This window comes from Macrobrachium nipponense, chromosome 5 (assembly GCF_015104395.2).
Source record: "Macrobrachium nipponense isolate FS-2020 chromosome 5, ASM1510439v2, whole genome shotgun sequence".
Lineage (NCBI taxonomy): Eukaryota > Metazoa > Arthropoda > Malacostraca > Decapoda > Palaemonidae > Macrobrachium > Macrobrachium nipponense.
Genome location: NC_061107.1, coordinates 89684169 through 89703340, shown reverse-complemented (window position 1 = coordinate 89703340; position 19172 = coordinate 89684169). Strand labels below are relative to the sequence as shown.

The 19172-nt window shown below is 42.5% G+C and overlaps 2 protein-coding genes across 11 annotated transcripts in view; one reads left to right on the top strand and one right to left on the bottom strand.

Annotated features, from left to right (window-relative positions):
* Nucleotides 1-1058, bottom strand: part of LOC135215490 (dual specificity protein phosphatase 3-like) — a 134594-nt gene extending 133536 nt beyond the window's left edge. For 2 of the 7 annotated variants that reach the window (XR_010314697.1, XM_064250254.1), the window contains exon 1: nt 781-938. The gene's annotated coding sequence lies outside the window, so the exon portion shown is untranslated. The other 5 variants (XM_064250251.1, XM_064250253.1, XM_064250255.1 and 2 more) reach the window with 5 other exon arrangements.
* LOC135215488 (recQ-mediated genome instability protein 1-like) overlaps nt 1-19172 on the top strand; it is a 359294-nt gene that overhangs the window by 129118 nt on the left and 211004 nt on the right. For 2 of the 4 annotated variants that reach the window (XM_064250249.1, XM_064250248.1), the window contains exon 3: nt 5020-5160. In XM_064250249.1, coding sequence (XP_064106319.1) covers nt 5020-5160 — 141 coding nt within the window. Of the gene's footprint in view, nt 1-1696; nt 1951-5019; nt 5161-19172 lie in introns of those variants that run through there. The other 2 variants (XM_064250246.1, XM_064250247.1) reach the window with 2 other exon arrangements.

The following is a 19172-nucleotide window of genomic DNA, read 5'->3' as shown; positions in this document are numbered from 1 at the left end:
AAAACCTTAAATTTTCAGTAAGACAAAACATCAAAAAGCAAAATTTAGAGTTCCTGTTGAGATAAACAAGGCAACTGCATTTCTGGCCTACCCAACTGGTGTAAACATTTTAAATTGACAAAAAAAATAAATAAATGACTACAACAATATTAAAGGTTCGTAATCCAGTATTAGAACTAGGCTAGGTATCCCATAATTTGCTGAGGCTGCCTATAGCCTAGTCTTAAAGTAACATGTCCCGCTGTCCACTTCATTAACTACGTACAATTTTCTCATACCCACATAGGGTAGGTGTCTAGCCTCATTGCACCTTGCAGCGCTTGACGGAACACAGTAACAAACAATGCACCTTCACCTTGGACGCTGGCCATGAATCTAAATCCCACGGCCAAGTTAAATAAAGCCCCGGATGCTTTAAAACCTCAGTCTAAAAATAAAGTAAGACATGACAAAAGAAATTTAGTTTTAACTCCATGGTGTATTTGTCAGTGGCGAGAAAAAGCCTTAAACAAAGATACATTTCATCCCAGTAGGCTTAGTAACCTAAAATGATAAAATGACTATTTTAATGTCAAGTGCAACCCATTAGATTACCTCACACGAACATGACACCACACACAACACTGATTGGGGAAAACAACACACGAACTCGTTAGAAAAACACTACATGCAAAGATAAAAATATACTCTTTACCCTCGCTTACGAATTGTCTCCAGTTTGTAACGAAAATGCAGTAAGATTTGTTACAACGAATTAAGATTATAAATCTAAACACTTACTGACACACGTGAAATTAAAAGCCACCTAAAAATAGTTCATAGTTCGTCGCTTAACTTTTCACTCTGACAACTACTACTACTACTGATCGGTCTCGGATGGAGTGTTCCGAATCAGGTGTATTCCGAGGCTTTTCTAAACTCGCTGACTCATACAACGGCGACAAACCAATAAAAAATAGCCATTCAACACCAGTTAGGACTGTAGCATTATTTAAAAATAAGAAATGTTCTTAGTTGTGCGAATTATTCAGTATTTTTATACTACACATTCTTTTAAGAACTTAATACGACAATTCTACTTGTTGATTCGAGCGCAAATGCACTAGTTCTCGACAATTCGATACAGTTCGAACTTATACTCCTATAGTTGACAGCCCAAACGTAGCGCATGCGTCGGTACATTTTTTACTGTGAGTCGAACTGTAGCTGACATTTTTTAAATATGTATTGTGTTTTTCAAAGATAAAATGATGGCCCAACATGTTCGGAATAGTCAAATAAATGTTGAATCTGATAAGTTTTGTCTGCACTACTGTATAGAAGCTACCTTGTCTATTTTTGCGTCGTGACACTTTTGTTAATGACTCGTGCTATCCCATGCACCAGTTAAAAATATTGCCTTGTCCCTAAGTTTCATAATCCACCCACTAAAAATGTTATGTACAGCACGATTTTACAGCTAATTTATAACTCGTGTTTACGCTGTTTGCCAGGAGACTTGCATCTGAGAAACCTCTTCGTAAGTTTTATTCACACGAAATTTACAAATAAAATAATAAAATTGTACAGCTGCCGCCAGGGTCAATAAACACTTTCTTGCTTTATATTTACATAATTCAAGGATTTACAACCAGATGTAAGGAATATACCCCCACGATTTTCTGAAGCAATACCCTGTGATTTGACATCTGAAATTCAATACTGATTCTGAAGTGTAGAATAAGATGACACAAAGCAGGCGGGCAAAATGTAAATATCCTTCAAATCGTCGCGACTCGCGAGCCAGTAATCGTTGTCACTGGTTCATGTCAGCTGAAGTCTGGGGCAAAATTAATAATGACACTTACAACAAACGTGAGGAATTTCTTGAAATCAAAGCATATAAGTGTTCCAGATGAGTGGATAGAGCCATGCCTGGAATTCATTCAAATGGACAACCCGGGAATAAATGTAAGTTGATGGAGGTGCTCTTGGCTGGCAAACTAGGCTAGGTACTAGCCTATATATACTAGCTAGTACCTACTTAGCTATTAGCCGAGGATTAAATCTGTCAGTTATACTATTTTATTTTATAATAATTGTCATTTAGTGTTTTCTCGTGGGTACCGTAGCTCCTGCAGAATAGGTAGGAGAAAGTACCTACCTAGGTAGTTCTTTTTTAAAATTTGCTTTCTTGTAGTACCTAGGTATAGCTAGGTAGGTACCCTATACTACCTACCTAGGTATGATCCTAATTTCCTGCGGTACCCACCTAGCTGATACCTAACCATAGGTATCCCTTCCCAGACTGACCTTTAATTATACCTACCTACGTACCTAATGAATTACTGGGCTCCATCAATTTCATAGTGTTAGGTATCCTAGGCTGGATGTAACCGCGATGTCATGTTGGGGATTTAGTTTGTTGGGCCATTTGTGAGGAGGCTTTTGAATATATACCTAGGTAGGTACCTATCCCTGTTTAAGTCTTTGATCTGCGTCTAGTCTTAGAAAAGGTTGCAACCCGCTGATATAGCCGCAAAGTCTGCAACATTTATGCAGTTTTAATGAGGTTTTTGACTGTGGCGATGTCTAGTCTTATCAGAAGTCTGTGCCGTCAGTGCACCTCACTCTACCTTCATTCGTATACTCTTCCTTCCATCTGATTTTCCACCTCTCCAACCATTGTTTCAAAGTGCAACTGCAAGGTTTTCCTAAGTTGCCTCTTTCAAACCTGTCAATTTACCTTTAAGTGGTGAATGACTTCATAGGTCCCAGGGTAATTCTACAGAATAGTTCCGCACAGACTGCAAGGAACGTAACCGCGGATACGACATCCACTAGGGATTGGGGCATCCAATGTATATTTCCCCTTGTTTAGTACTGGCCCCCGGCGGTTAATTACAGTCGCCCGAATAAATATTACTTAAAATTCTTGTTCAGGAGGTAAAACTGCATAGAAAAACCGCAACTGCCATAGTCTAGGCCGCTGCGGAATAGTACCCTAGATCTACCAGTCCTAGTTCTTGGCCTAAATTAACCTATGTATTCTGTTTTACGCTCTGTTCTATTAGAAGCTTTTAGTGAATGTAATGATATAGTTTAGCCTATACATCTTAAAATATATATTCTTTTGAAGGCAAATGTGGTTGGCTATTTTGCCTTGGTGTTGCTCAATCACAATGCTGCTATTGATATTGTTCATAAACTATGTATAGGCTATATTTCCAGTTAAATTTCAAGCACATAGACACTGAGTAAAGTTCAAGCTATTTGCAGGTTAAACCCAGTTTTATTTTACTTGGATAAAGATATGCTTAAATAAGAAATTATGTTCTTACCAGCATTAAGGAAGTAAATTAAAATAAAATTGAATTTATGTTTGTAGGATGGAAATTGAATTAGGAAATCGTGGTGATTTCTGGTTAAATATGATCAGTAAGGTAGATATGACTACTGACAAAGTATATGACTAAGTTAACTGCTAGTCTGAACTGTAAATAATGTTCTAAGTGTTACTGGCCACCATCTGGGAAATATTGCTCTTGTTAGAAATATATTGATGAGCATTCTGTAAAAACTTGTGATTGTGTCATAAACAGAAAAGTTCTTATCCATTATCATTATCATCTTCCTAAGGTGCAATTTAGGAAGCAGCTTAAAATACTAAATAGAGCATCAAGATTAATGAAAGGTTCTCCATTGCTTAACAGGATTATGCCTGTATTGTTTGACATGTAGTGGCTTAATATCTGAGCTAGAATAATATTTAAAGTACTATTTGTAATGATCATCTAAGTTATTCAAGCCATGATGCAATTTAAAGGTAGGCTTTAAAGCTTTTCATTTTGTTTCTCCAGGACTGTATAATAAGCTGTCACTTGATATTAGGAGGACAGAGAATATCAAGCCTTTCAACAAAAAATTTGAGACTGATATTCTCTGAATGCTATGATAGTGTAGATTTTACAATTGATGTAGAATTTGCTGTATAGAACCAATCTCAGAATGTGTCTGCATTACATTTTATGTACATGACAAGTTGAATTTGTGGGTCTCACAGAACAACTTCAGTGGAGTGAGACCCTTGTGAAAAAATGCAAGGAATCAACAGTGACAGTAAGAAAACATCTCTTAGAAAATAAACACCTCTGTTAAAAAGCATTATTTTTCTCAAAGGTTTGTTGGGGAAAGGTTGTCATTCATCAGTGGCTGACACAATTTTAGAAATTGTGTCTATACAATGCAGTCAACTGTGGTTTGATATGCTTATGCATGGATGTATTTGACCTTTGCTATATTTTTCTGTTTAATTGCAAAAATCTAAGAAGTTGTAGGCAGCATATGTATGGTATCCATGTTGAGGTCACAAGGTGGGAAGTTACCAGATCTTACCCAATATGTGAGAAAACCTAAACTAGATAAAGATTGCAGTGACAACAACAAACCTTATGGTATTTCACCCATTTGGCAGGACACTTAACAAAAAGCTAGGGAGCATTCAGGCCTTCTACCCCAGGTGAAGTAAGAACTAGGGTGCTGAGTGGTTCGACTACCACAATCTTAGGTTGTTTTAGGTTATTTTGTATTCATGTGATTTTCAGTCAGAAAATTTGAACAAATTCACGTAATCCTAGATCTAGTTTCACACAATCCAGATGCTTTCCTTCATTGTTAACTACTTTTGGAAGTTCTGAAATATGATTTTATTTTGAGGGTGGGGTTGGGAGTTTTAAACAGTATGAACAATGTCTATTAGAATTTCTTACCTGTGTGAGTTTGGTGATCAGCCATTCTAAGTAAGAAACAATGGATTGCAGACCAGAATAATAGATGAAGATGTTATGTGTATGCATGAAAACACCTTTGAAAATTTTCAATGCCATTAATGCATTTGCAAGGATTTTGTTAGTAATATTAAGTGTGAATGAACTTGACTAAAAGTCTAGAAGGTGTTTAAATATTTTTAGTTAAGCTTTGTTTATTTCAAGCTACAGTATATACTATATTATTATAATAATCTTTCATGATGTCTTTCAGATGGGCAACACCAGGGTGATATATGAGAAAGTTTATGAACAGTGGTTGCATTCAGATTTAACAGAACTAGCATCGTGTTGTCTTCCATTTGGATTGGTTCAAAAGAGAAACACAATGCTAAATGGTCAGTTTGTTTTACAGGTAAGCACTACATATCATTTGTTTGGTTTAGATTTACCAGTTAGTTGATAACAGGGAGTTGTCAGCTAAAGTAGATAGTAGTCTAATATCAGATTTCAATTTTAGTTTTGTTTTGTCAATAGCTATATCTCAGTGCATCCACACAACTGCAACTGCCAGAACATATGTTGTTCCTACTGGAATAGCCTACAAACCATTGCTTTATATGTAGGAGTATTCCTGAGTGAGATTTTGAGAGTCATTGAAACATGGTGATAAGGTGGTTAATTGGAGATAGTCAGGTAATAGGGGAAAGTACCCTACATACTTGCTGTAAGCCAGCATGTTTTCTTTGGCTGTGGTGGATGTTAGAAACTATTTCTTCTGCCTTGATATGTTTGGTGTTTGTGTCTTTTTTACTCTGTAGACATAAACTAGAAAAGTGATTAAAGGAGTTGTGAAAGACATGGCAGTAGAACAGGATAGGAAGGGTTAATTTTTGATGAAGTGAGGGGTTGTACTGAAAAAATAATATTGCAATACACCACCTGAACACCTGAATTAGCCCTGGTCCCCTGACCAGCCTGAACAACACCCCATAAAAATTACGAACACTTAGGTAAAATTTTAACTGCCAATGCTACCAACGCTGCAGGTAAACATTGTTACCGGGTAAAATTTTAACTGCCAACGCTACCAACGCTGCAGGTAAACATTGTTACCGAGTCACCTGTCCGCAGTTGGCAGCGCTGCCGCCAGCCGCCGGCCGGCAATGACTACTCCTGCCAATCTCTTTTTGTTCGCCCGCCTGTCAAGACATTTCTTGCAGCGTGCGAACCTTTGGTCACAGCCCGATCCCCTACCACGTTGGATAAGATTGTTGTCGCCCTTGCTTGTTTTGGATTTCGCCTTGGCTTTTCTCTGCTTGTTTTCTTTTGATAATGGACTCGGCCCATAAAATGGAATTATAGTAACTGCAAAGGATCCTCCCCCAACTAAGACTCTTCCAGACCATCCCAGCGAAGATGCAGCAACTCATCGCTCCAGTACTGCCTGCAAACGGAGGATGAGTACACTCAAATATGATCGACATTCCTTGTATATTTCATGTAGGAAAATTTAATGCAAATTAGGTCGTCGATGTAACGAGTGGTCTACGGATCAAATGCAGGCATATATTAAACATAGTATGGAGGAGTTATGGAGTTCCATTTGACAACGTCTGTGTGTGTGTGTGTGTGAGAGAGAGAGAGAGAGAGAGAGAGAGAGAGAGAGAGAGAGAGAGCAATTGGTGGTTGGATGGTTAACGATTGGATTAGCTGTAGGAGAGTTCTGGGTTGTCTGTTGGTGCTGTTGTTGTTAGAGTTCTGTGTTTTGAGTGAGTGTTTTGAGTCAGTCTTTGGTGAGAGCTGGTGATAACAAGTAGTGTCGACAGCAGTCTGTTGAAGGATTGGAAGTCGTTTGAGTTGTGTTTTGTTGATTTGCTGCTGTTAAGTTTGATGTTGTTTGCTTTGGAATTGTTGTGCCTGTGCTATTGGATTTGTTGTGCTTGTGAGTTTTGTTGAGTTGTTGAGGGTTGTTGTTAGCGAGCTGTTGGCATTCCTTGGTGTTGTTAGTGGGTGTGTATGTTGCTTTTTTGTGTTGTTGATTGTTTGTGTAGTGGTCATGTATTGTGGCTGAGTTCTTTGTTGTTTGCTGTGTTGCTATATGTGAGGTTGTGGTTTTTTGTTTTTTTTTTGTTTCTGTGTGTAGGTAGGTCAATTGTCCTGCGTGAATATTGTAGTGTTAAGAGGAAAGTGTGGCTGAGCGGGAATTTGGCAGCTGGAGTGATTAGGTTTATGTGGGGGGAATTTTGCCAGCTTGTGATCCCGCCACATTATTTTTTGGCGCCCGAACAGGCACTGTTGGTGCGGCAGCTGCAGGACGATTGGGGTAGTGAGTTGTGTGATTGGTGGAGGCTGGAAGGGTTGAAGGAGATGGAGAGGCTGAAGGAGGAGCTGAGGTTGATGAGGGCAGCTAAGGGAAGATTGGAAGTGGAGAATGAGAGGCTGAAGAGCGAGTTAGAGGAAATGAGAGGAATGCTAAGGAGTGTGAAAGTGGAAATGAAAAAAAGAGGTGAAAGGAGCGGAAGAGAGAATGGTTGAGAAAATAGATGAAAAATTCGGGGTAATGATGAATGCAGTGCAAGAGATGATGTAGGAAATGATGAAGGGATTCATGGGAGAGGGAACTGTAGGAGGTAGGCCTACTGGGTCTTGTTACGGGCCAGGCATAGTAAAGAAAGTGGAAGAGTGAGTGGATGAGAGTATGAGTGGCGAAGGTGATTTGTGATAGGTAAGGGAAAGAAGGGGAAAACACAGGATAAGGATAAACCTAAGGACAAGAATAAGAAGGGGGCTGAAGAAAAGAAGATGACTAAGGGAAAGAAGGTTGGTAAGGGTGATGGACAGGATGAGACCAGAACTGAATACATTGGGGAAAGGGCTGAGAGTGATTTGGATAGCGGTGAGTGGAAACAGATAGATAGAAAGAAGAAGGGTAAGAAGAGTGTAGTCAAGAGTATGGACGTGAGTATGGAAGTTGACTCGCTGTATTCGGAAGAGGGAAAGAGGGGTCAGAATGGAAGTAGCGAAAGTGAGAGTGAGCAGGAAGTACGAAAGGCTGTGTATATGAGAGAGATACCCCGATGTGCACAATATGAGGAATATGGTAGTAGGGACATAGGGGACTTTATTTAAAGAATATGGAGATAACAAGAGAGTCTGGCCAAGGGAGTTATGTAGCTTTTTGACAGGATTTTTGTTGAGTATGTATGGGGTAATGATGAGTGTAGGGAATGTGCCGTATGAGAGTGTAAAAGCTAGGATTGTAGAACAGGCAAAGAGGATAAAGAGTAGCATTAGATAGTATAGGAGAAAGCAAGATTTTGAAGGGGCAAGAATGAATGTTGGTGAGTCGTTGATGTATGTCTGTAGGTTAGAAACATTAGCCAGGAAAAAGTTGGGGACGAAGGAATAAATGAGTGTAAGGAGTTTAGCCAGGAAAAAGTTGGGGATGAAGGAATAAATGAGTGTAAGGAGTTAGTGTGAAAGTTGTTGGTGACTGTACCAGAGAGAGTGTGTGAGTTTATAAATCTGAAACGTAAGGAGAAAATGCGATGGACGAATGAAATGTTGACCTGGAACAACATTTTTATACATTCAACTTCCCTGCCAGATATATACTTAGCTATAGACTCCGTCGTCCCAGACAGAATTTCAAATTTCGCGGCACACGCTACCGGTAGGTCAGGTGATCTACCGCCCTGCCCTGGGTGGCAGGACTAGGAACCATTCCCGTTTTCTAATCAGAATTCTTCTGTCGCCCGGACCGTCAACATTGTTGTTGGTTCCTCTCGATTGGTTTTTCTTTTTTCACCAGCAATTGATCTTCTTGACCGACTTTTGGTGACGTATCTGGATTGTTGGATTGGCATATGCTTTTGTGGACTGTTTTGTGGACTTGATTTGGATTTTCTTTAACACGTTTCCTGCGACAGCCATAATGGCTGGAATGCTGGTACTGCGACAGTAGTAAAACTGCTTGATCGTCAGCACCAAGATAGACTTTGTTGAGGCAAGAAAAACCGTGACCCACCAGTGGGTCCCATCGCATCTGAATGAAAATTCTATTACTGCAGTGCGATGGGACCCACCGGTGGGTCCCACTTGAATTTTTTTTTTTAATTGTAGCTAACCACTTTGTATCTATGAGACCTGCTATCATGTAATAAATATTTATATATAATTTACGTATTTGAGGGTTTGGTTAGGGTTTCCTTTTCTGTCTTTTTTTTATTTATATGTAATTTATATATTTGAGGGTTTGGTAAGGGTTTCCTTTTCTGTCTTTTTTTTTCTTAGGCAGTGAATGGCCTAATATGACCCATAGTTTTGAATCTTTTCTAAATTTCTATAAATCAATCAGTAATTTTATATATTGTTTTACCTTAGTATCAAAACTTTACACAGCATATCATCTTCTTCTTCAGCGGAAGATTTACCTATGTGGCACAGTAAGAGTCAATAGAAAGTATCTTCCAAAGTCAGTTACAAAAGCAAAACTAAAGAGATGTGAAATTAAAGCCTTAGAAAATAAGAATGGAGTGAAAGTATTCAATTGGAAAGATAAAAGATATGTTGTGACTCTATCAACAGTTCCAGAACATGATGCTACTCTAATCAACACAGGTAAAGTCACAAGGACTGGTTTACCTATCAAGAAACCTCAAAGTGTGTTAGACTATAATAAGTGCAAGAAAGGAGTTGATTTATCAGATCAAATGTCATCATATTATTCACCTCTGAAGAAGTCAAGAAAATGGTACAGAAAAGTAGCATTAGAATTTATTGCTGGTACTTCTATAGTGAATGCTTGGGTACTTTACAATAAGTACTTTGCTGTCAAGAAAATGTCATTACGTGCATTCAAGGAATCTATTGTCTTATAATCTATTGTCTTATACTATACTAGTGGTATCATGAAGGAAAAAAACAAACCAGGAAAATCAAGTATGAATATTTCAGGAAAATCTTCACATTGTCTCAAAGAAGCAGGACAGAAAAGAAAAACAAGGAAACGATGCAGAGGCTGCTACGAAATGTTAGCAGTAAATGAAGGATCTAAAGTGGCCAAAATCAAGTCAAGAAAGGTTTCCACATATTGTGACTCATGTGATGGCACTCCATATCTATGTTTATCATGTTTCAATCTCAAACATAACTAGTGATATGATTTTTCATTAGCAAATGGAATGGAAAACTAATTTTCTTATATACTGAATGTCAGACAAATTTTCTTTGCAATTATTTCAATAAAACTTTGTTTTTCACTTATATAACTTACCCGGTGGTTACATATAGCTGTCGTCTCCTGACGTCACGGCAGAATTTGAAATTCGCGGTAGCGCTAATGGTTTGACAGGTGATCCCTCTACTCCCGCCCTCTACCGGGTACCGGGAACCATTCCAACAATAAATCAGAAGTTTCCTGCCGTCGGAACCGGTAACACGGTTCCTCTGCTGGTTGGAATTTGGATTTGATCATCTTGGTTTTCTCCTTTTGGTGATGTACCTTGAGTTTACTGATCTTTTTGATAGCGCTATAGTTATTTTGGTTTTGATATTGTTGTCCTTTTTAGGAATTATTTTGAATTCTTCACGATGTCTGACACCGGCTCTGTTCAGTATAGGGTGTGTAGTAGTGGGTGTAAGACTAGACTTCTTAAAGCTTCACTTGATCCTCATTCTACTTGTGTTAGTTGTAGGGGACGTGAATGTTCTTTTGAGAATACGTGTGAAGAATGTAAGTCTCTAACATCTCATGAGTGGAAGGCACTGGGAAAGTATATGAGAAAGTTAGAAAAAGATAGAATCAGAAAGGCTTCACAGAGATCTTCTTCTAAGTTAGTGAGTAGCCAGGATATTCCTCTGAATTCTATTAATCCTGTTCCTATTAACCCGTAGTGGTTGCTCCTGCCCTCGAAATCTGTATCTCCCGATCCCGATCCGTGTCAGTATTACGAGCCGATATGGACTCGAAATTTGTCTCTTTTCCTCACCACTATGCAGAAAATGGGTGAGACAGTGCAAGAAGTGGTAGTTAAGTGTGATAAATTACTTAGTGCAAGTGTAGTGGAGGAGGTGGTTGTTCGGCCCGTTCGTTCTCCTAGGTCTAGGCCCCTGTCAAACTCCCCAGATCCTGGAGGAGGCATGCCGAAAACCGAAGGGAGGCGAGCGGGACCTGCTCCCCGAGCAGCCGCCCCCTCAAGCAATCCTGTAGCCGTATCCCAGGATGCTGTCGCTCACCATTGGAAAGGTGTTGCGAGGAAGTGTTTTTCGTCAAGTGACTCTAGTTCAGATGTTTCCTCTTTTTATAGAGGTTGGCGTAATAAGACTTCTAGACCGCTGAAAGGTCGCGCGATGTTTCGCCTGCTGCGGTTCCCAAGAAGGTGGCGGCTGCCGAACCTTCTTGTAGTTTTTGGGAGGAGCCTGAAGCCTTTTCTCCGGCGGTTTCGATTTATCGCCCTTCTTCTCATAGAATTGGAGAACGCCGAACACGCACACCCCTTCGGAGCCTTCTCCCAGAGCCTCCTCAAGCGATAACTCTGCGGCTCCAGACGTGTTTGTGGATCATCCTTCTACACCTCCCGCGCCTTCTACGTCGGTGGATCCTCAACCTTCGGTGTTTGAACAGATGAATGCCAAGTTAGGCAGTATCTTGGAGCTTTTTGGCAAGTCTCTTTCGTCCCCGAATGCGCTCCCTATCCGCCTTACATCTTCCGCAGACTACTGTGCAGTCCGTCTTCGCAGGCTCCTTTGCAGTCGCCTCTTCAGGCTCAGACTCTCCATGTGACTCCTCTTCAGACGCCACTTCAGGCGCATAGTCGGACTCCTTTCCTGACTCCGTCTATGGCGCCACGTCAGGCTCTCGCTCAAGCGCCACCTCAGCCGCCAGCTCAGCCGCCAACGCAGCCGCCAGCTCAGCCGCCCGGATACGTCTCAGTACAGGCTCAGACGTCTTCTCCTGCTTTCTCACACCCTCCTCGGACGCGTCAGGGTGTGACTTCGCCGAACAGGATTCCTCTTCCGATGGAATGTTCGCCAGTTTCGTCGAAGGAAGCTTCGGACTTGGAGGAAGAAAGAGAAGGACTTACAGAAAAAGACAAGCATTTGTCGGGGTATAAACTCCTTTTACGATCTTTCGTTGACAAACTTTGGGAGATTCTTTTTTCCGCCTTCCGTTCCAGTTTCTCCTAGTTCGCAGTGGAAAAAGGACAGTAAGCCTGACTCCTCGTCCTCGTTCACGCGTCTCGTCCTCTCGATTTCGGCTAAGAAAGCGATCAAGAAAGTTAACGCTTGGCTTTTGGAGAAGAGGAACAGGGGAAAAATGTTTTTTGTCTTACCCCCTTCGAGACTTTCGTCAAGGAGCCGTGTCTGGTATGACACTGGAGAAGTTTTTTCCCTGGGTGTGACTGCCTCCGCTCAGGGAGACTTTTCTAGTCTCGTGGACTCTTCCCGCAGAGCAGCCCTTAATACTGCTAAGATTTTCTTTTCAACAAATGAACTGGAGCATCTTTGCAAGAGTGTTTTCCGTGTTTTCGAAGTTGTTAGCTTCCTGGATTGGGCCATTGCTTCGCTGGCCAGGAAAGTCAAGTCATTTGGACTTTCGGAGGAGCAGTTGAAGGATTTTGCCTCGGTACTGGATTGTATCGATAAAGGCATCTGTGATGGAGCTTCGGAGCTCGCTGCCATTTTCGCCTCTGGAGTGTTGAAGAAGAGACAGCTTTGGTGCTCCTTCTTGTCGAAAGGGGTTTCATCGAACCAGAAGTCTGCCTTGCTCTTCTCTCCTTTGGACAAGAAACACCTATTTCCGCAAGAGATTGTGAGCGAGATCGCTCAATCTTTAACACAAAAGCGACCCAGGATCTTTTATCACAGTCAGTGAAGAAGCCCAGGAAGATAGCTCCGGTTCTTTCTGCTTCTCGGAGTGCTCCCTCCACGGAAGCTCCTAAACCATTTCGAGGGAGAGCTCCCGTTCGATCTTCCTCCAGGTTTCGTGGGAGAGGTAGAGCCTCTTCTAAAACCACTCCCTCTTCCATCAAGAAGTAGGCCCGTAGTCCTCCACACAGCAGTAGGAGCCAGATTACACCTTTTCTGGCAGACCTGGTTTCATCTCGGAGCGGATCCTTGGACGGTCCAGGTTCCTGAAGGAAGGATACACCATTCCGTTCATCAAGCACCCCCCTCTCACAGAATTTCCTGTGAATTTGTCAGCCTACTCGGAGAACTCCGAAAAATTTTGCTGCCCTCCATCAAGAAGTTCTCGCCTTACTGGCAAAGAGGGCCATAGAGTTAGTGGACTCCTCCGCAGGAACCAGGATTTTACAATCGCCTTTTCCTGGTAAAGAAGGCCACGGGGGTTGGAGACCGGTGTTGGACGTCAGTGCCCTGAACGTCTTTGTCCTGAAGACGAAGTTTTCTATGGAAACGACCCAATCGGTATTAGCAGCTCTTCATCCTGGAGATTGGATGGTTTCCATAGACCTTCGGGACGCTTATTTTCATATTCCGATTCATTCGGAATCCGAGAAGATTCCTGAGATTCGTGTTCCAGGGCCGCATTTATCAGTTCAGGGCCCTCTGCTTCGGCCTGTCGACAGCTCCACAAGTGTTCACCAGAGTTCTGTCGTCAGTAGCAAAGTGGCTTCATCTAGACGGGATACGAATATCCATGTATCTAGACGATTGGCTTCTCAGGGCAAGGTCCAGAACAGAAGTGTGTGGAGGACCTACAAAAGACTTTAAGGATGACGGAAAGCCTAGATTGTTAGTAAACAAGGAAAAGTCATGTCTCACTCCTTCTCAGGAGATAGTTTATTTAGGAGTGAGACTGAATTCAGTTCTTTTTTCAGGCTTTTCCGTCTCGCCAAAGGATCGACTCATGCCTGAACAAAAATAGACGAATTTCTCGTCAGACAAACTTGCTCGGCGAATCAGTGGATGAGCCTTTTAGGAACCTTGGCTTCAATAGAGCAATTTGTAAGTCTGGGCAGGCTCAACATGAGATCACTTCAATTTTACTTGAAGCAGAAGTGGCAAAGGAAGAAGTTCCCAGACTCCTTCGTGTTCCCCATCTCGGAAGGAATCAAACAGGACCTACTTTGGTGGAAATCAGAAGGAAGGCTAGAGGAAGGCTTGTCTCTAAGCCAGTTGAGCCCCAACCTTACTCTTTTGTCAGACGCATCGGACTTAAAGGGTGGGGAGCTTACTCTGGGGAGAAAGAAGTGTCGGGACTTTGGCAGATTCATCAGAGAACCTGGCACATAAATCTAAAAGAGTTGAAGGCGATTCATTTGGCTCTAATGCACTTCAAGACAGAGGTAAGAGGGAAAGTAGTGCTGGTTCAAGCAGACAACACCACGGCTCTCTCTTACATCAAAAAACAGGGGGGGACACACTCGTTCTCTCTGTGCGAGGCTGCGAAGAGACCTACTCATTTGGGCGAAGAGAACAAGGTTGTCTTGAGCACAAGATTTATTCAAGGCTCGAAGAAGTTAAAGGCAGACATTCTCGCAGAGGGAGGACAGTCCCTCTCCACAGAGTGGACGTTACATCCTCAAATATGCAAGAAGCTTTGGGGATTTTGGGGATGTCCTCAGTTGGATCTCTTCGCCACAAACAAGACAGCTCGTCTACCACTGTATTGCTCCCCAGTTCCAGACGAGGAGGCTTTACAGTGGATGCCATGCTTCTGGACTGGTCAAATCTGGATCTGTATGCCTTTCCACCTTTCAAAATGCTAAGATTAGTTTCTGGCAAAGTTCAGAGGTCATCAGAACGTCAGGATGACTCTGATAGCCCCCTTTTGGCCGGCCAGGGAATGGTTTCCGGATCTACTACTGCTGTTGACGGACTTTCCGAGAGAGTTACCGTTAAGGAAGGATCTACTCAGACAGCCCACTTTCTGAGGTTCCATCACAACTTGTCCGCTCTTCGACTAGTCGCCTTCAGACTGTCGAGCATCTCCTCAGAAAGAGAGGATTTTCAAAGAGAGCTTCAAGGGCTATTGCTAGACCCAGAAGAGAATCCTCTGATCGAGTGTACCAAGCTAAGTGGGTCCAATTCAGAGCTTGGTGCAAAGAAGAAGGAATTTCGTCTTCTAAGACCTCTATAGCTCAGTTAGCTAATCTTCCTTCTTTTTCTTCGTGAGAAGAAGAAGCTTTCTACCCAGACGATTAGGGGTTATAGAGCTATGTTGTCTTCTGTGTTCAGACATCGAGGATTAGACATTTCTAATAATCAAGACCTCTCAGACCTGATTCGTTCCTTTGATACGACCAAAGACAAAGGAGTCAAGAACAGTAGCTTGGAACCTGGATGTAGTTCTTAAATGGCTGATGTCAGATAGATTCGAACCGATCTCCTCTAGTTCTTTTAGAGATCTGACCAGGAAGACCCTTTTTCTTTTGTGCTTTAGCATCAGCTAGAAGAATCAGTGAGCTGCATGCTATTGATAAGAGAGTTGGATTCGCTAAGGGCAATGCCATTTGCTCATCAATGCTGGGGTTTTTGGCTAAGAATGAAAATCCCTCACGTCCTTGGCCTCGTTCTTTCTCTATAAAGAACATTTCGGAGTTAGTGGGGCCTAATGAGCCTGAATGTCTTCTCTGTCCAGTGAGAGCACTTAGACATTATGTGCAAAGGACCAAAGGTATAAGAGGTAAGAAGTGATAACCTGTGGTGTTCAGTGAAAGATCCTTCTCGTCCTCTTTCTAAAAATGCGCTCTCCTTCTTTTTAAGGAATTTGATTTCTGAGGCACACGGACAATGTCAGGACTCAGATATCAAAGTGTTTTAAAGTCAAAGCTCATGAAATTAGAGCAGTGTCTACGTCTATGGCCTTTAGACGTAATCTGTTTTCCTTTGAAAGACATTATTAAATCTACATATTGGAGAAGCAATTCTTCTTCGCATCTCATTATCTGACAGATTTGCAAACCACATATGAAAATTGCAGTACATTGGGGCCATTCATTGTGACTGACAACGGTATTGGGTGAGGGAGAGAAGGATGTTCCCCCATCCTCCAGTCACTAACTTTTCTCCTTGATTATGTTTTTTGTATTTTTAAGGTTGTCTGAAGATACAGGGAGTTTTTTGAGTATCTTTCAGTCTTTTAATGTCTGGTGTATTTCTTAAACGGCTTGTGGTGATCCCTCGTTTTTTTTTTTCATTGTATTTTGTGGTGATTTGTACTGCGCCTGAGCAGGGGCATTATAGTCTTGTCCGTTACGGTCACGTCCTCAACGGCAAGTACTTATTATTGTGTCCGACGCACGGATCCTAAATATCCTGTCGGTACAATAAAGGCCAGCAGACTACAGAGGCAGTAACCACTGAGTCAGCGGTCTTTAAAGGTAAGGAACCTATATCTTCGGATAATTCCAACAGTTGTTATTTTAGCTGCATTGTCCCACCACCTAAATGTGTCAATCAGCTATATGTAACCACCGGGTAGTTTATATAAGTGAAAATGACATTTTTTATAAAATAATATAAAGTTTTCACTTTATACTTACCCGGTGGTTACATACGAAGCCCGCCCTCCTCCCCTCATATGGACCAGGTAAGGCATGAAACTTCTGATTTATTGTTGGAATGGTTCCCGGTACCCGGTAGAGGGCGGGAGTAGGGATCACCTGTCAAACCACCAATTAGCGCTAGCCCGCGAAATTTCAAATTCTGCCGTGACGTAGGAGACGACAGCTATATGTAACCACCGGGGGTAAGTATAAGTGAAACTTTATATTATTATAAAAATGTCATTTTTATTTTTTTTGTATAATTCAACCCTTTGATAGCAATATTTGATCTACTAAAATAATAATTGCAATTAAAAGTTTAAGTTTTTTTTATAAATTAAAAAAAAATAATTTTGTTCTACTGGGACCCACCGGTGGGTCACATTGCAGCAAATGAGAGAACAGTGTGACCCACTGGTGGGTCCCATCGCTGGAAACGTGTTAAAATGTCTGACGCTGGAATGGTTGTGAGACGTTGTGTGAATGTAGGCTGTAAGGTGAGGTTGCCGAAAGCTTCGGTAGACCCTCACACTGTATGCAAGGGTTGCAGGGGTTATGAATGTTCTTTCACTAATACTTGCAAGGAAAGGAATGTGAGAATTTGAGTGAGAGTGAAGTGGAAGAATCTAACTAATTATTTGAAAAAGTTAGAAAGAGAAAGAGTGAGGAAAGCTTCTTCTAGAAGTTTAAGTAGTTCGAGATCGAATGAACTAATTCCTAGCTTGGGATCATCCCCAAGGGTAAGTATTGCTACTTCTCCTTCCTTTTCAGCCCCTTCTCCTATTGCAGAACCTGTAGATTCAGCGAAAGAACTTGCTGATCTAAAAGCAGCCTTCAAGTTAATGGAAAACAAAATGGTTGCCCTGCAAGGTAAGGCTAGTGATTTTTCAGTGGACAGTGATGTGAGTGTCCCCAGTGTAGTGGAGGGGGCATCGGGTCGGCTCCGCAACGCTCCTAGGTCTAGACCTCTTCTAAGCTCACATGCCCAGAGGAGAAGGAATGTCAAAAACCGAAAAGAGGTTGTGGAGAATCCCCACCGATCAGGTGTCCCTTCGGCAGTTTCTGTGACACCCCAGACTGCCAGGGATCGCTATTGTAAAAGCGTCCTGCGTGATTGTTTTTCTTCGTCAGGATCTTCGTCTCCTAGACGTGATTGGAGGGATTCGGATCGCTCGCGACCACTGAAGAGGAGTTGGAAGGCTCCGACTATTGACTCGAGCCCGGAACACTTCCCTGAGGAGTCTCCTTCGGAGGTTAAGAGGGCAAAAAGAGCCATTTTGTCGCCCATAGTTAGAAGGAGTCAGGAGGTGGAGCCCATGGACTCCTCCCCTCCTCCTTCTCCTCCTCCCGAAGAGGATAAAGAGGAGGTTACTAAGAGGTTTCTGGTTTCCATGCAGGAACAGATATCGTCTTTAGTAGGAGTGCTTTCAAAGGAGCCTCCTAGAAGGAAAGACACTTCCCTTCCTATCAAAAGGTCCTCCAGACGTGTGGAGGTACCTGCCGCCAGGATCGATGCTCCTACTCGAGGTGAGGCTCCTAGCAAGAACGTGGATGCGTCAAGCCTTACGTAAGGAATGTATGGTTTAAACTGCAAAGACACTTGTAAGTTGCAGAGCCGATCAGGCGTCTGGCACCAGCCAGGAGTGAGGAGTCGGAGTGCAGGAGGCAGGAGCAAGAGTCAGGAGCGAAGAGTCTCCCAGCAGGCCGGAGTCAAGAGCCAGGAGTGAGGAGTCACCCAGGCAAGAGGCAGGAGCCAGGAGTCAAGAGGCAGGAGTCAGGAGTCAGGAGTCAGGAGTCAGGAGTCAGGAGTCAGGAGTCAGGAGTCAGGAGTCAGGAGTCAGGAGTCAGGAGTCAGGAGTCAGGAGTCAAGGAGTCAAGAGCCAGGAGGCAGGAGTCGGAGTTCTTCCATGAGGCAAGATACGAATAGACTCATATCTGGAAATTATGACTCTTCTCCAAACAGAAGCTCCTCTCCTTCAGATCGTAGGAGGTCTTGGAGGAAAGACTCTTCCTCCAAACAAGTTTGCTTTTCACCTTCGTCGGATCGGGGTTTGGACGAGTTGTCTAATGACGAGCTTCCTACAAATGAGGGACTCTCAAACTACAAGACCTTAGCCTCCTTGTTACTACAAGAGTTAGGAGACTCTCTTAGTCCAGCCGCTCCTCCTTCTCCTCGTTCTCTCTTTTCGAGTACGGCTACTGTGAAATCCTCGGCCTTCCTGAAAATGAAACCTGCGATTTCAATGAAAAAGGCCCTCCAATCTTTGGATTCTTGGATGGGCACTAAGAAAGAGTTGGGAAAGACAGTATTCTGCGTGCCTTCTTCAATAACTCCATGGAAAGAGAGGTATTTGGTACGGGACAGGAGAGGCTATGGGTCTTTCTCTTCCTGCATCGGCAGACGCGGACTTTGCCAATTTAGTGGATGCCTCCAGACGTCACTCGTTAGTCTCGGTCAGATCTACGTGGAGCATTTCAGAATTGAACCACTTTCTGAAGGGACTTTTCATCACTTTAGAGGTGTTCAATTTTCTGGATTGGTCTCTCGGAGTTCTGGCTAATAAGTCTAAAGACTCGGATTTTCTTAAGAGCCCAGAGATTCTCCATAGCGTCCTGTCTTGCATGGACAAGGCAGTACAAGACGGTTCGGGAGAAGTTGCTTCCCTATTTGGTGCTGGTCTTCTGAAGAAGAGATCGGTATATGGATCCCTTTTATCCAAAGCGGTTTCTCCGAGCCAGAGGACAGCGTTATTGTTCGCCCCTCTGTCAGATCATCTGTTTCCTTCTCAGTTAGTGAAGGATATATCTCGCTCGCTAACTGAGAAGGCGACACAAGACCTACTTGTCCAAACATCTAAGAAGAGTCGTCCTGTAGTGTCCATGAATAAAAAGGACTCTCGTTCCTCCTCAG